The sequence below is a fragment of the Passer montanus genome, unplaced genomic scaffold (genome assembly GCF_014805655.1).
Source record: "Passer montanus isolate IOZ18808 unplaced genomic scaffold, ASM1480565v1 scaffold93, whole genome shotgun sequence".
NCBI classification, from domain to species: domain Eukaryota; kingdom Metazoa; phylum Chordata; class Aves; order Passeriformes; family Passeridae; genus Passer; species Passer montanus.
This window is the reverse complement of record NW_024374701.1, coordinates 1,803,018-1,816,060: the sequence shown is the minus strand read 5'-3', so window position 1 is coordinate 1,816,060 and position 13,043 is coordinate 1,803,018. Positions and strand designations below refer to the sequence as shown.

General features: G+C 55.5%; 2 protein-coding genes across 8 annotated transcripts; one reads left to right on the top strand and one right to left on the bottom strand.

The window, feature by feature from the left end:
- Positions 1-6: 6 nt before the first annotated feature.
- CUNH1orf74 (chromosome unknown C1orf74 homolog) lies at positions 7-730 on the top strand. Its single transcript, XM_039695874.1, has one exon. The coding sequence runs from the start codon at positions 50-52 to the stop codon at positions 431-433; it is 384 nt and encodes a 127-aa protein (XP_039551808.1). The 5' UTR covers positions 7-49; the 3' UTR covers positions 434-730.
- Positions 731-800: 70 nt separating this feature from the next.
- TRAF3IP3 (TRAF3 interacting protein 3) lies at positions 801-13,023 on the bottom strand. Of its 7 annotated transcripts, XM_039695868.1 has the most exons (17): positions 12,580-13,023; positions 12,273-12,476; positions 11,379-11,682; positions 9,730-9,820; positions 9,211-9,268; positions 9,062-9,086; positions 8,795-8,824; positions 8,484-8,579; positions 6,149-6,319; positions 5,755-5,895; positions 4,944-5,081; positions 4,604-4,739; positions 3,913-3,975; positions 3,775-3,834; positions 3,068-3,228; positions 1,811-2,059; positions 801-1,669 (listed from the first exon to the last, which is right to left on the bottom strand). In XM_039695868.1, the coding sequence occupies exons 3-17, from the start codon at positions 11,652-11,654 to the stop codon at positions 1,586-1,588; spliced, it is 1,779 nt and encodes a 592-aa protein (XP_039551802.1). In that variant the 5' UTR covers positions 11,655-11,682; positions 12,273-12,476; positions 12,580-13,023; the 3' UTR covers positions 801-1,585. The 7 variants fall into 7 exon arrangements, with proteins under 7 accessions (XP_039551802.1, XP_039551801.1, XP_039551804.1 ...); XM_039695867.1 differs by lacking the exon at positions 12,273-12,476; XM_039695870.1 differs by lacking the exon at positions 12,273-12,476 and having other exon boundaries at positions 1,811-1,924; positions 12,580-13,022.
- Positions 13,024-13,043: the final 20 nt, after the last annotated feature.

Sequence of the window (13,043 nt, the reverse complement as noted above, 5' to 3'; positions counted from 1 at the left end):
CTGCGGCCCGGCGCAGGCCCGCGCCGTGCGCCGCCACCTCGCCGCCCTCATGGGCCACCTGCGGCACGCCGAGGCCGCCGGCGCCGAGCCGGTGACCGCCAGCGAGGTTGTGGCCAGCGGGTGGAACCTGTGCACCGTGGCCGGGGTGCTGCTGGGCTACCCCGCCGTGTACACCTTCGCTGAGGGCGCCGAGAACTGCCTGGCGCTGACCCCGCTGAGGGTGTTCACGGCCCGGGCCTCCTGCCCCCGCATCAAGGACGGGCTCAGGGTGCAGATCTACTCCTTCAGCGTCCCCGAGAGCCTCTGCGCCGAGCTCCGGGACGTGCTGGATGCCTGGAGCCAGGAGCTCAAGGAGGCTTTCAGTGCTCAGAGCGATTTCGTAGATCTCTGCATTTCCAGCGAGGTCGTGTCTCTTCCAGCGGTTGCCTTGTAAAACACGAGCGTACTCAGACTTTTTAGCCTTCATCACTGCATCAGGGACCAAGGCAGAAGATCCAGCTCCCTGTGTGTGTTGTCCCCAGCATCTCTCGTGGTCCTTGAGCACTGAAGGCTGAATTGTGACAGTCACTGCAGGCCGGTGGCAAAACCAAATACATTTTCTTAAAAATGCCCGAGTGTGCTCCCAGATGCTCTGCTGCCTCGGTCCTGCCTGCCTGCACTTCGCACCCTGCAAAGTCAGTGTGTATTTATTTGCAGTGGGCAGCTGAAATTTAATAAATGATTTGAATACCACCATGCTTTGAATTAGTGAAGTTTATTGTAGGCTCCATGTGTATTTACTCTGTGTACATTACGTGTATATTTCAGGTGTATTTCCTTCCCTGGGAGGTGGTGTCATGGCCTGCATTGTGTCTGAGCCTGCACATGAATGATGGGCCAGTGCTGCTGGAAAACCTGCACGGTGCAGCTGCAAAAGGGACTTTAAACCCCTGTCTCTGGTGAATTCTTGTGCTGGCAGTGAAGGGCAAGCGGGTATGGCTGTGGGGATGCTGGGCCACGGGAGAGGCTGGAGTGGGATAGAGCAGAGGGTGTGGGGTGGGAGAATCGCTCAGGACACACGAGGGGACTGTGCTGAGGAGCCCCCCTGAGCTGGTTCCTTTGTCAGGTAAGAGTAGAGAGCCCAGGATCGAGAACCTCCCGTTTAGGGAGGCAAAAATACAGGAGGAGAACTTGGGGGCATAAACCCCAGACAGGCTGGATGCCAGGGGCACAGGATGCCCTGTCCCTCTTGCTCTGTGCGAGCCACAGCAGCAGCAGGCACAGGGGCTTTGTCCCTCGGTGCCTCGGGGCAGGAACAGAGTAACCCCAGCAGCCGAGGGAAGGGGTGATGTCCTGTCCCCGTGTTCATGGGAGCTGGCTGGAGTGAGACAGCTTGGAATAGAATAACCAGCTCGGAACAGAGTAACCCCAGCAGCTGAGGGAAGGGGTGATGTCCCCATGGTCACAGGAGCTGGCTGGAGTGAGAGAGCTCGGGATACAAACCCAATGTGCATGTACAAAACAGCAGAAGGTGAGGTGAGGCCAGGCTGCTCCCGGTGAAGCAGAGGTCAGTTCCTGCAGTGAAGTCAGTCATCCAGGAGCTCCTTCACAGCCTGTAAGTCGCCAGGAAGGCAGCGATGGCCACTGCTGCCACTGCCACCAGGAGAGGGATCCAGGGACCGCGCCGTCTCTGCGGGAGAAGCTTGTGTTACTAGGAGCGTGCTGGGGGATGCCACTTCCCATGCCAGCCCAGCAAATGCCCCCTGCACGGCACTGAGGGGCTGTGTCCCAGGCTGGCATGCATTGCTGGGCTCGGGGCGGGAGCTCCCACCTGTGCCTGGCTGCCATGGGAGCGGTTGAGCTCGTCGCGGCACTGGCGCAGCCGGGTCAGGCAGGACTGGTACTCCTGGCTCAGCGCCTCCAGCTCCGCGCGCAGCTCCGAGCACTGCAAGCACAGCGAGGGGCTCTCAGCAGGAGGGGTGCCCTGGGCTCCGCGTGCCCCCCGAGCAACTGGGCTGCTGCAGTGGGTGCAGCGCTTCAGCCGGGCACGGCCTGGCTCTGCCCGAGAGTCCTGGGGTGCCTGCAGGGACAGGGCACAGCTCAGAGTCACTGCAGTGACCTGGGGTACCTGGGGTACCTGCAGGGACAGGGCACAGCTCAGTGTCACTGCAGTGTCCTGGGGTACCTGCAGGGACAGGGCACAGCTCAGTGTCACTGCAGTGACCTGGGGTACCTGCAGGGCACAGCTCAGAGTCACTGCAGTGTCCTGGGGTACCTGCAGGGCACAGCTCAGTGTCACTGCAGTGTGCTGGGGTGCCTGGGGTGCCTGCAGGGACAGGGCACAGCTCAGTGTCACTGCAGTGTGCTGGGGTGCCTGGGGTGCCTGCAGGGACAGGGCACAGCTCAGAGTCACTGCAGTGTCCTGGGGTGCCTGCAGGGACAGGGCACAGCTCAGTGTCACTCAGCGTGCTGCTGGGGCACTGCCAACTTCCCACACGTGCCTGCTTTGCTGCCAGCACTCACAGCACAAGCTCTTTTCCTGCGTGGCTCTCAGCTCTGCTACACAAAGTTATAAATTACTTTTTTGTAAGTCCTTTTTAATAAATCCTTGCTGGCTGAACACTGCTATAAGAATTGAGGGGCTGTTGGTTGGCAGAAGGCTGGTTTGGTGGCAAACTGTGTGTAAAAGGCTGTAAAGCTTTGATTTTTGGGGTTTTTTTTGCAGCACAGTTGTATAGGCATTGCTTCTGTTAGCAGGCCCTTGCTATTATTTTTATTATTGTTATTATCACAAGCATTTTCTTTGCCTCCTCTCCTTCCTATATGCTCAGGGGCTTGGCTCTTAAAGTGTGGCTTTGGCTTTTCCCTGTGGGACTGCTGAGGCTCTCCTGTCCATGAGAGCAGGGGGTTTGTACGGGGAGAGCTCTGCTCCTGCAGCCAAGGCTGCTGCAGCCCTGCCCTTGTGTGCAGGTGCTTCCTCAGGGGTTTAGGAGTGGATCAGGATAAAATTTAGGGCAGAAAATCCTTACAGGAACCAAGCCTGGGCTACCTGCAGGAGCTGTGGTGTTTCTGTGAGTGACTTCCTCACCTCGTTCTCCTTTGCTGTGAGCTGGGCTGTCCTTTTCTGCATCTCATCCTGCAGGCTTTCTGTTCCCTCCTCCTCCTCCTCCTCCTCGGGGTGCTCTGACAGAGCTTTTTGTTTTTCCTTGGCAGGAGTGAGAGGTGGGGTCTGTGTGGTGAAAACCTGGTCTAGAAAAGAGTCAGGCTTCTGATGAGAAACAGCTCCAGGCTCTGGGCTGGCTTTAGCTCTTGTTTACTCAGCACAGTTTAGGGATAATATTTGTGTGCTGTGCACAAAGCAGAGGACACAGGAGCTGCGTTTGTTATCGCAGGCCTGTCTCTGCTGTAGCTACAAGCTCATCATCTTAAGAGCAATATTTCTGAGCAGTTGCCAGAAATGGAGGGGAGGGAGAGTTAAAACGCCTTTTTTTTTTTTTTTTTTTTGCTTTCTTTTTGTCAAGTACAGCTGTAATTGCAATTATACACTGGAATGTGTTTTGTTTGGAAAAAATATGGCGGAGCCACTGAAGTAGAATTTGCAGTGAAATCTGTTTATTTTTTAAAGTGTTTGCCATAATAAATACTTTTATGTTTTAATGTTAGCTTGCAAAACAACTCATTCTGTGTAGCTCTAAAAGAACCCTTTGTTCTAAAGCACTGCAGACTTTTCCTAGAGTCAGGGCTAGTGTTCCTGTGTCCAGGGAGTGCTACGTGGGGGTTACAAAGTTTGCTGACCTGTCCTTTGCACCTCCACCTGCTGGCTCTTCTGTTGGTTGTGCTGGTTCTGGATCAAGTCTGGGAACACAAAAAGCAACATTATCGTCTACAGCACTAAAGGAGGTCTCTAACTTTGTGCATTTCTGTGTTACTTACTCTGCAAGTGGCTGATTGTTGCCTCCAGTGTTACTTTCTGCTCTTGTTCTTTTTGCAATTTATCTGAAATAAGGATAGAAGATCAAGGTTGGTATAAATATGTATCTTTATGCAAGGGTGGTACTTTTCTGTTCTCCACATGTGTAGAGTGGAGCAGATATTGTTGGCTGCCCTGGACTTTCTTCTCTGAAGGGATGTCATTTTTAGCTGTTTATTGCCCTTTCTTTTCTGGCAGCTTTTTCTCTCGTGCCTCATGTTCAAGTCATTTATGGTTTTATTTTAAAGCCGTTCATGCAAGACCCATTATGAGATTAGAACTGCAACCCGCTTTCTCTTCCCTAATTATGCTTTAAAACAGCCATGTGTGGGCTTAAAATAACGTGTGTGAGTTTCCTGGCCTGTGTCTGAAGGACATTATCAGTTCCTCTGTGCTGCCCTCACCACGCAGCACTGGCTTTGTCTGATGCTCTGCCAAGGGAGGAAAGTCCTGCTTCAAGCTGAGGACACACCTTAGGTTTTTATTTCTTTTCAGGTCCCCCATTACATCCTTTCCTCCAGCAAAGCCACTTCTCTGAACTCTTTAATCTAGCCAGGAGCACCTTCAGGAGGGCTCTGGCACTCAGCAGCTCTGTGGCACACCGGAACGAGCCCGGGGTACCTTGCGTGTACCTTGCTCAGCCCCGCCGGGTACCTTGCATGTGGCGGATGTGGCCGGCCTGGCGGTCGTTGTCGCTGCGCAGGGCGCTGGCTCTCTGCAGCAGCTCCGCGCGCTCGTCCCGCAGCGCCCGCAGCTCCCGGCCCAGCCGCTGGCTCTGCGCGTCCGCTCGCTGCGCCAGGACAGACGGACAGACACACACACACACCGGGCCGGCTTGGCAGGGCATCACAGCTCGCCTCGTCCTGCCCCCGCGCCGCCCTCCGCTGCCCAGGCTGCTGCCAGCCCCAGTGTCCAGGGCACTGCCGGGGGTCTGGGGGCAGCCCGGCAGCAGCAAATCCCCAGAGCAAGCTGCTCCTGCCGGCAGCTGGCGTACCTGGAGCTCGCTCTGCAAAGCCTGGAAGCTGTTCCTGAGCTCGGTGTGTGCTGTGGTCTCCTTGGTCAGCTCGGCTTTGAGTGTGGCGTTGTGCTCCTTCCAGAGGGCCAGGCTCTCTCGCATCTCTGCCAGGCTTCTCTGGGGAGCAGAGCAGGGAGCCAGGGGTGGGGGTGACCCAGGGGTGGGGGGATGCTGCCAGCCTGCCCTGGTGACACCAGCTGTGCTGGGCTGTGCTGGCTCCCCGAGCAGCAGCACACAAAGCCCGCGTGGGGCTGATGCCATCTGATGGACAGAGCCAAGCAGGGCAATGCTCCCTCTGCAACCCGTTCCTGTGCTCCAGCAGGCTTGAGGAGCCTGGTGCTGCTTGGCATAAAGCTCACTTGTCTTTCTGCAAACACCACTTATCCTGTGGGTCAAAGCAATTTGCTGCCTCTTGGGGAAAAGCTATTTTCATATAAATGAGCAGCTCCAGAAAAAGCAGCTCTGGAGACCTCGTGCCCTGGTCTGTTGGCGTGAGCAGGGCAGGGAACGGCCCAGAGGGATGGTGGGGGGGGAAGGGGTTGCAATTCAAGCTGACAAACCCGAGTACATCTCCCCAGCTGTGAGCTGTCTGTAACGTGATGTGCAGCCCGTGCAGTGAGCACAGGTTGCATTAAAGCTGCTTTGGGCTTTGCTGAGTAGTTAAAACTTCATATTTTTTTATCTTTGCTGCTAATGGCAAGCCTGTCATCACCTTTCCCTGACATGTGGGTTTTCTTTATCACAGTTGGGCTAAATTAAAGCCAAGCCAGGTGTAAGACTTGTTGCTCACCTGGGAGTTCTGCAGCTGCTGCTCTGTTAGGAGTTTGTCCTCCAGCATCTTCTGAAGAGCCTCTTTTGCCTTCTGCTCATAGGTCTGCTTCTGGTCCTCCATCTCTATCAGGATCTTCTGCACACACTCCTTAGAGTAACTCTGGAAAGAAAGAAAGAGCTTGAAGTGCTCATCTGTCAGATTCCCACCTTGCTAAACCTGAGTATTGGCAAACCCAGAGTGTGTAAATGCTGCTGCTAATGTGCTGTGAAGCATTGCTTCAGCACAGAGTTGAATTCCTTTTCGGATAGATATCTCATAGAAACTGAGACCAAACTGAGACTCGGCCCAGTTCAAGGCTTGGTTTTTGTTTTCCTGCCTCTCTCACCCGTGTTTGTCAGTGAATCAGCATTACCTGGGTGCAGGCCTGCAGCTGATTTTCCAGCACCCGTAGTTTGCACCTCAGTTTGTCCTCGTTCAGCTGGCCCTGGGGAGAAGCAGTTGAAGTGAGGTGTGAAGTCATGAACTGCACGATGTGCCCCCAATGTTTTGTTGGGCTGTGTCCTGATTCATTCTCTCCCTTCATCTGTAATCAGATCAAATTCTCTTCAGAATTTGGAGCTCTTCTAAACCTTCCCAGCCTCAGAATAAATGGGATATGGGGGAGGTGAAGCTCCTATGGATTGAAAACCTGTCCTGAGGCAGTTTCTCTGGTTACTGAGTACAGGTGCTGGCAGTGACATGACAAGCTAGAAGCGAGGGGATTTTGGGCTGTTCTGGCTGGCTTTGGCAGAAATGCAGCTGCTGCCTGTCCCCACGGATAGCCCTGTTCTCTGCTCCCTCCCTGCCTCGAGCTCCAGCTGCTGGAGCGGCCTTTTCTCCTGCTTTCCTTAGAAAATGGGTTGGCTCTGTGTTGCAACATCTGCAGCTGGGCAGGGGACGGAGGGCACCCGTGATGATTCATTTTCCTCACTGTCATCATCTCTCGGTGTTAGTCAGGCTGCTCAGGCTTTGTGGAAGCAGACTGCATGCAAATTCAGATAACACTTCTAGCAGAGTTCACGTGGGCTGTTTTCCACCACCCGTACTGAGAACACCAATATCCTCTCTGCCCACTGCTGTCTGAAGTCACGACTCTGAAAAGAAACTCCTCGATGCTACAGGAATAGCTGACAGACCCAAGCAAAACCAGACTCCCCGGTGTCTCAGCACTGGTTAAATTTGCACAGAAGCACATTTACAGTCCCAAAGACTCAATCTTCCCAGTTCAGTTGTTGATGCAAAGAACTAAAGGCTCTTAGTAAGTAGGTGGAATTTTGAAAAGCAATTTTAGATGTGCAATATTGTGCCTGGTTTTTCTCAGTCCTCCTCTGCTGTCTGCACAGGTTCCAGCTGTGCACAGATGTGGCTGTGCCATGTGCCAGGCAATCAGGCACAACCTGCCTGTGCTCCGGAGCAGAAATCATGGAAGGGTTTGGGATGGGGAGACTCACTGAGCATCACCCTTCACCTGGCAGCAGTTCTGAATCAGCCAAGCAAGTTTTACAGCTGGTGGGGGATTTGAGGCACAGACCTGGGGTAGGAAGGTCTCTCTGACCTCAAAGTGAAATTGTGGAGGGAGGAGGAACGAAATGCTTTGTCCCTGCAGTGTGCATTCACTTGCCCCTTCAAGCCACAATGGATTCCTTCCATCCATCCATCATCCATCCATCCATCATCCATCCATCATCCATCCATCATCCATCCATCATCCATCCATCATCCATCCATCATCCATCCATCATCCATCCATCATCCATCCATCATCCATCCATCATCCATCCATCATCCATCCATCATCCATCCATCATCCATCCATCATCCATCCATCATCCATCCATCATCCATCCATCATCCATCCATCATCCATCCATCATCCATCCATCATCCATCCATCATCCATCCATCATCCATCCATCATCCATCCATCATCCATCCATCATCCATCCATCATCCATCCATCATCCATCCATCATCCATCCATCATCCATCCATCATCCATCCATCATCCATCCATCATCCATCCATCATCCATCCATCATCCATCCCTTTGCCAGCACCCCCTGGAGAAGCCCCCCAGCCCCACCTGCCTCGTGGAATCCCCTCCCAGCAGCAGCATCTGCCCGTTGGCTCCAGCACCGAGGGGATTGCCAGGCTGATGGAAAGCTGAATTTTAGGCGATGGAAAGCTGAATTTTAGGCGGACAAAAAGCTGATTTTCAGGCGGATAAAAAGCTGATTTTCAGGCTGATGGAACAGCGGCGTGCAAGAGGCAGCACAAAGCCTCTCCTGCAGCAGGGACAGCGAGCAGCAAGGAGCACCCACCTGTCTGTTATCTGAGGTTTCCTGGCCACTTCCTGCGCCTGTGGCCGAGTGTTTTTTCCTGCTCACGTTATATTGGAGGAGCGAGGGAGGAGGAAGTTTCTCACCACAGGATGTGTAACAGGAGTTTTGTGCCCCCTCACCCAATCACTCGCTTCTCTGCCCCAACAGAACTTTCACAACCCTTTTTTTAAAATGCCACAACGGCATGAATTGTTTGATTTAAGGATCCTATAAGAAAGCCCCATATATTACAAAAAATGTAACATCTTAATTTTGCATCTGCATAGAAAACAAAAAGAATTTTTTCTGCTGAGTTGGTGCCACCCTCCCTGAGCAGAGAGGCAGGGGACCAGGGGAGGTGATGGGGGTCCTGCAGCTCTCAGGTACCTGCCAGGATTTCTCTGAAGCCTGGAGCAGAGTGGAGAGCAGCTCCTGTAAAATCACCATCTTCTGCTTGAGCAGCAGCTCGCGGTGCAGGGCCTCCTGTGGGGTGGGGACACGGTCAGGGGGGGCACAGCCCAGAGCCCCCCAGCCCAGGGCCTGGGGGCTCCAGGTCTTTGAGCTCTGTTGGCTTTTTTGGCCATGTTAAAATTGGGGTTTTAACACCCCTTCATTTAGCAGTATTAATAATTTTAAATGTGTCATTCCTGATGAAAAGCAGCTGTCCCAGTGGGTGCCGAGCACTCGTTGGTACCTACCTTCAGGTAGTTGGAGAGCTGCACCATTTCCTGAAAGGGAAAGGGCAGATGTTTAAAAATAGGATTGTTTCAGTTTATAAACATGTCGTGAACTTGCTCCAAAAAACTAAATATTTTTAAATAAAAGTGGACTAGCAGCCTATATTTGGGTGGAGAAGGGGAGTCTGCTGGGGTCCACTGGGTTAGTTTCTCCAGCGAAGTGGAAATATTTCCACAGCAGTTTAACTTCCAGCACTTCCAGCTGGTCATTACCTGTGCTTTGCTTACCTTATTTAAAACTGCTATTCCCCAGCTGAAATGAAACACAAAGTGTGTTACTGAGGTGTCAGGGAGGGTCTTCAGCGGGACACCCCCTCCCCAGCTGAGCTGCTGCCCCGTGGGCATTGCCAGGCAGGGCAGGGGCAGGAGCTGCTTACTCTGTCTGCTGGCTCGAGTCTGTCACTGCTGAGCTGGGGCTGGGGAGGGTCTGAGTTCCTGTGGGAGCAAAGGGAGAGGCTGTGAACGATCCCCTGAGGGGCCGAGGGTGTTTTTCCATGAGGGTGTCCAGTTTAAATACAATAAAATTTAAAAAATAAATCATTATTAAACAGTGTCCAGTGACAGCCCAGTGGGCACAGGAGGCAAAGAAAAGCCCTGCTCTGTTGGCAGAGAAGCAAAGGAAGTTATTCTGCAGTGAAGGCGCTCCCCTGGCTGGTCCTGGGGCAGCCCTGGGCACAGCAGCTGCTCACAGCACTGGGGTCACTCTGCACTGCTTTGCCCTCCCCCAGGAAAAATATCCCCAATCCCCGAGTCTGCAGGGAGAGCTCAGGCTGGGGTGGTGAAGCAGCACAGGAGGGGATGCTGGCTGGGGAGCTGCCAGCTGATCCCAAACAGCTCCACGGGGATGGGAAGGTGGGAAGGGAACATTGAGGGAGATCTGAGCAGCCCTCACGTACCTTGGGTGGTGACAGAGTCCCCTCGTGCCCGGGGGCTGCTGGGGCTCAGCTGGGACTGAGCAGGGGACAGCGAGGGGCAGCTCCTGGGGTGCTGGAACGAGAGAGGGCGGCTGGAGTCAGTGTCTGCCCCAAACAGGGGCTGTGCCTGCAGGGAGGGGCTGCCTGAGGGGCAGCAGAGATGCCAGGGAGCCCTGGCACTTCCACAGGGCTCTGCTGCTTTGGCTGCAGCAGCTCCAGAGCTTCCTGGCAGAGTGGGCAGCAGCCTGCTGACTGCTGCCTGGGGAATGACAGCCCAGAAAGGGACGAGGTGGCCGGGAGCTGGGCCCTGGTGTGGGTCTGTGCTGCCCCTTGGCTGCTGGGCAGGGGTGCCAGCTCTGCTCCCCGGGCTCTGCACAGCTCACAGGGGCAGGCCCTGCACCTCACAGCTTGTCCCAGAGGCTGCTGAGGTGGCAGCAGGGGTGGGTGACTGCTCTGCTCACCCTGGTGTGGGGTGGGTGTGTGTAAATCACCCCGTGCTCAGCTGTCTGAGCCCACACAGCTTTGTGACCCCAGGGAATTTTACACAGAAATACACTGACAGGGAGATCTGCCTGGGGCGTTCTGCACAAAGGTGTTTGAAGGCAGGGAGTCCTCTGGGCTCCTGTGTGGCACGGGGAGGGTAATGAGTGCCAGGAGTCTCCTGCCTCCTCCACCCTTCCTGCTCACAGCATGGGTGAGGGAGGACGGAGCTCACTGATCAAGGGTAAAATTAATTTGTGCAAGTGCAGAACTGCAGCCTGGCAGCAGAAAGGTGCAGCTGTGCTTGGAGAAATGGCAGAAAAAGCTCCGTGTGGTTCAGGGCTTGGCACGCAGGAGAGGAGCAGGGACTGTGAGAAACGCACGTTTTTGTCTGTTCACTCTGCATTTGGGCTGTGTTTGACTTGGGTGTGATGCTCTGGTGGTGGCTGGGGCAGGATGAGCTCCGGGCTGAGCTCCGGGCTGAGCTCTGGGCTGAGCTCTGGGCTGAACTACAGGGCAGGTGTTACCTGGAGCAGGATCAGCTCTGGGCTGAGCTCCGGGCTGTGCCCACCAGGCGTTACCTGGAGCAGGATCAGCTCCTGACTGAGCTCCTGGCTGTGCCCACCAGGCGTTACCTGGAGCAGGGTGAGCTCCGGGCTGTGCCCACCAGGCGTTACCTGGAGCAGGATCAGCTCCTGGCTGTGCCCACCAGGCGTTACCTGGAGCAGGATCAGCTCCTGGCTGTGCCCACCAGGCGTTACCTGGAGCAGGGTGAGCTCCAGGCTGTGCCCACCAGGCGTTACCTGGAGCAGGATCAGCTCCTGACTGAGCTCCTGGCTGTGCCCACCAGGCGTTACCTGGAGCAGGGTGAGCTCCTGGCTGTGCCCACCAGGCGTTACCTGGAGCAGGATCAGCTCCTGGCTGTGCCCACCAGGCGTTACCTGGAGCAGGGTGAGCTCAGGGCTGTGCCCACCAGGCGTTACCTGGAGCAGTGTTGTCTCCTTGCTGTGCCCACCAGGCGTTACCTGGAGCAGGGTGAGCTCCTGGCTGTGCCCACCAGGCGTTACCTGGAGCAGGGTGAGCTCCTGGCTGTGCCCACCAGGCGTTACCTGGAGCAGGGTGAGCTCCGGGCTGTGCCCACCAGGCGTTACCTGGAGCAGGCTGCTGGCTCCGCGCTCCACCCGCGGGGAAGGTTCCAGAGGGGTCGGTGCCTCGGGCTCGTGTCCCTGCAGGGTCTCCCCGGCCTCTGGCGCCAGGTTCCTCCTCCTGAGGAACTCTGCCTGCCGGGGGCTGGTGGCAGGCCGCGGGGCGGGCCGGCGGGCAGGGTGGCTGCAGGTGCCATCCCTGCCCCGCGGCCGCGCCTCCTGCCGCCGCTCGCTCCGCTCCTCGTAGCTCTCGCCCGGGCGCGGCCGTGCCCTCCTGGGCATGCTGGCCTCGTCCCTCGGGGCCCCTGCCCTGTGAAGCCAGGCCAAAACACGGGGGATGAGTGAAAACCTGCCCTTGCTAGGGTTTGTGCATGTGGGGTGTCGGGCAGTGCTTCTGGAGGGCCAGTTACATCCAGAGTGCTTCCGTGCTGTTCAGTTTGTACTAAAATCTGCTCTGTAATTCTTTTTACTCTCCTTGTGGTACTCAAAGCTCAATCCTGGTGCTACCTTTTACTGTAGGGGCCTCCTTTGAAGCAAGCAGTATTTCTGGCGTGGTCCCTGGGAGGGGAAGGTGCCCACAGGCCCCAGGCAGGACACTGCTCCAAAAGCTGAGTGTTTTAAAACTCATTTTGCTCCATTTTAGAAAAGGCCGAGTTGTGTGTGCTGCTCATTCAAAAATGAGCATTTTCCCACTCATTTTGTTCCATTTTAGAAAAGGCCCAGTTGTGTGTCCTGCTCAGCCTCCACTCATCCATCTCTTCCCACCAGGAAAAGCTCAGTCCTCTCCCACCTGCGCTGCCTCTGCCTTGCCCAGCCTGTCCCACGGCTGTAAAACCTCAGTTCACCAAAAATGCACTGAAAAGCAGGATAAAGCTTAAAGAAACACAGTCCATTACTCACCGGGGGCTGAGCAAACCCCGGAGGCTTTCTTGACAAGCTAATGCTCCATTTCCTCCTTCTGCTACCCCAAATTACCCTCTGGAATTAAACATGTCCTCTATCTCTGCTTTCCGAGCTGTTACACCTCTCGCTTCAAGGGAAACCACGAAAAAACCTTGCTTCTTGCTGGTTCACGTTGCAGTTTCCCAGTGCAAGCTGTGCAGGCTGAAAGTGGGGTGAAAAGAGGGGGAGAAGGTGCCTGGAGCTGCCTCTGGCCGCTGCTGCCCTCCAGCCCAGCAGCCTGCAGCGGCAGGTCTGCAGCTCTTACCTGCGCCAGGCTCCTGTCCTGCCCTGGGTGCCGTGCCGAGCCGGGTGCTAGCGGGCAGGAGCACGCCCCAGCTGCCCTCCTGGTGCCAAGCAGCCCATCCTGCGCTCTCCTGCTGTCTCTGCAACAGGAAGCGCTGCAGCTGCGCCCCGGTTCCTGCGTGCGCCCGCAGCCCCGCTCGCAGCGGGGTCGGGTTTATCTCGGGAGCCCCGCGGCTCCTGCCCAGCTCCCAGCACAGCCACCAGTTTTCTTCTGGGCCATCTCCCCCTCTGTGGCACGGAGGTTGAGGTGGAGCTGCCTGTGGCACTCGGGGACGGAGTTTCCCCGAGCGGCTTTGGGGAAGTACAGTAATGCTATTATTTTAAGGCTTCTTGCAGATTGGAAAGAGGGGAAAAAAGTGTGTTCTGGCCGCTGAGGAGAGGTCAGGAATGGCAGAAATTCATTAAGGTCTTTAGAGAAGTGAAAGC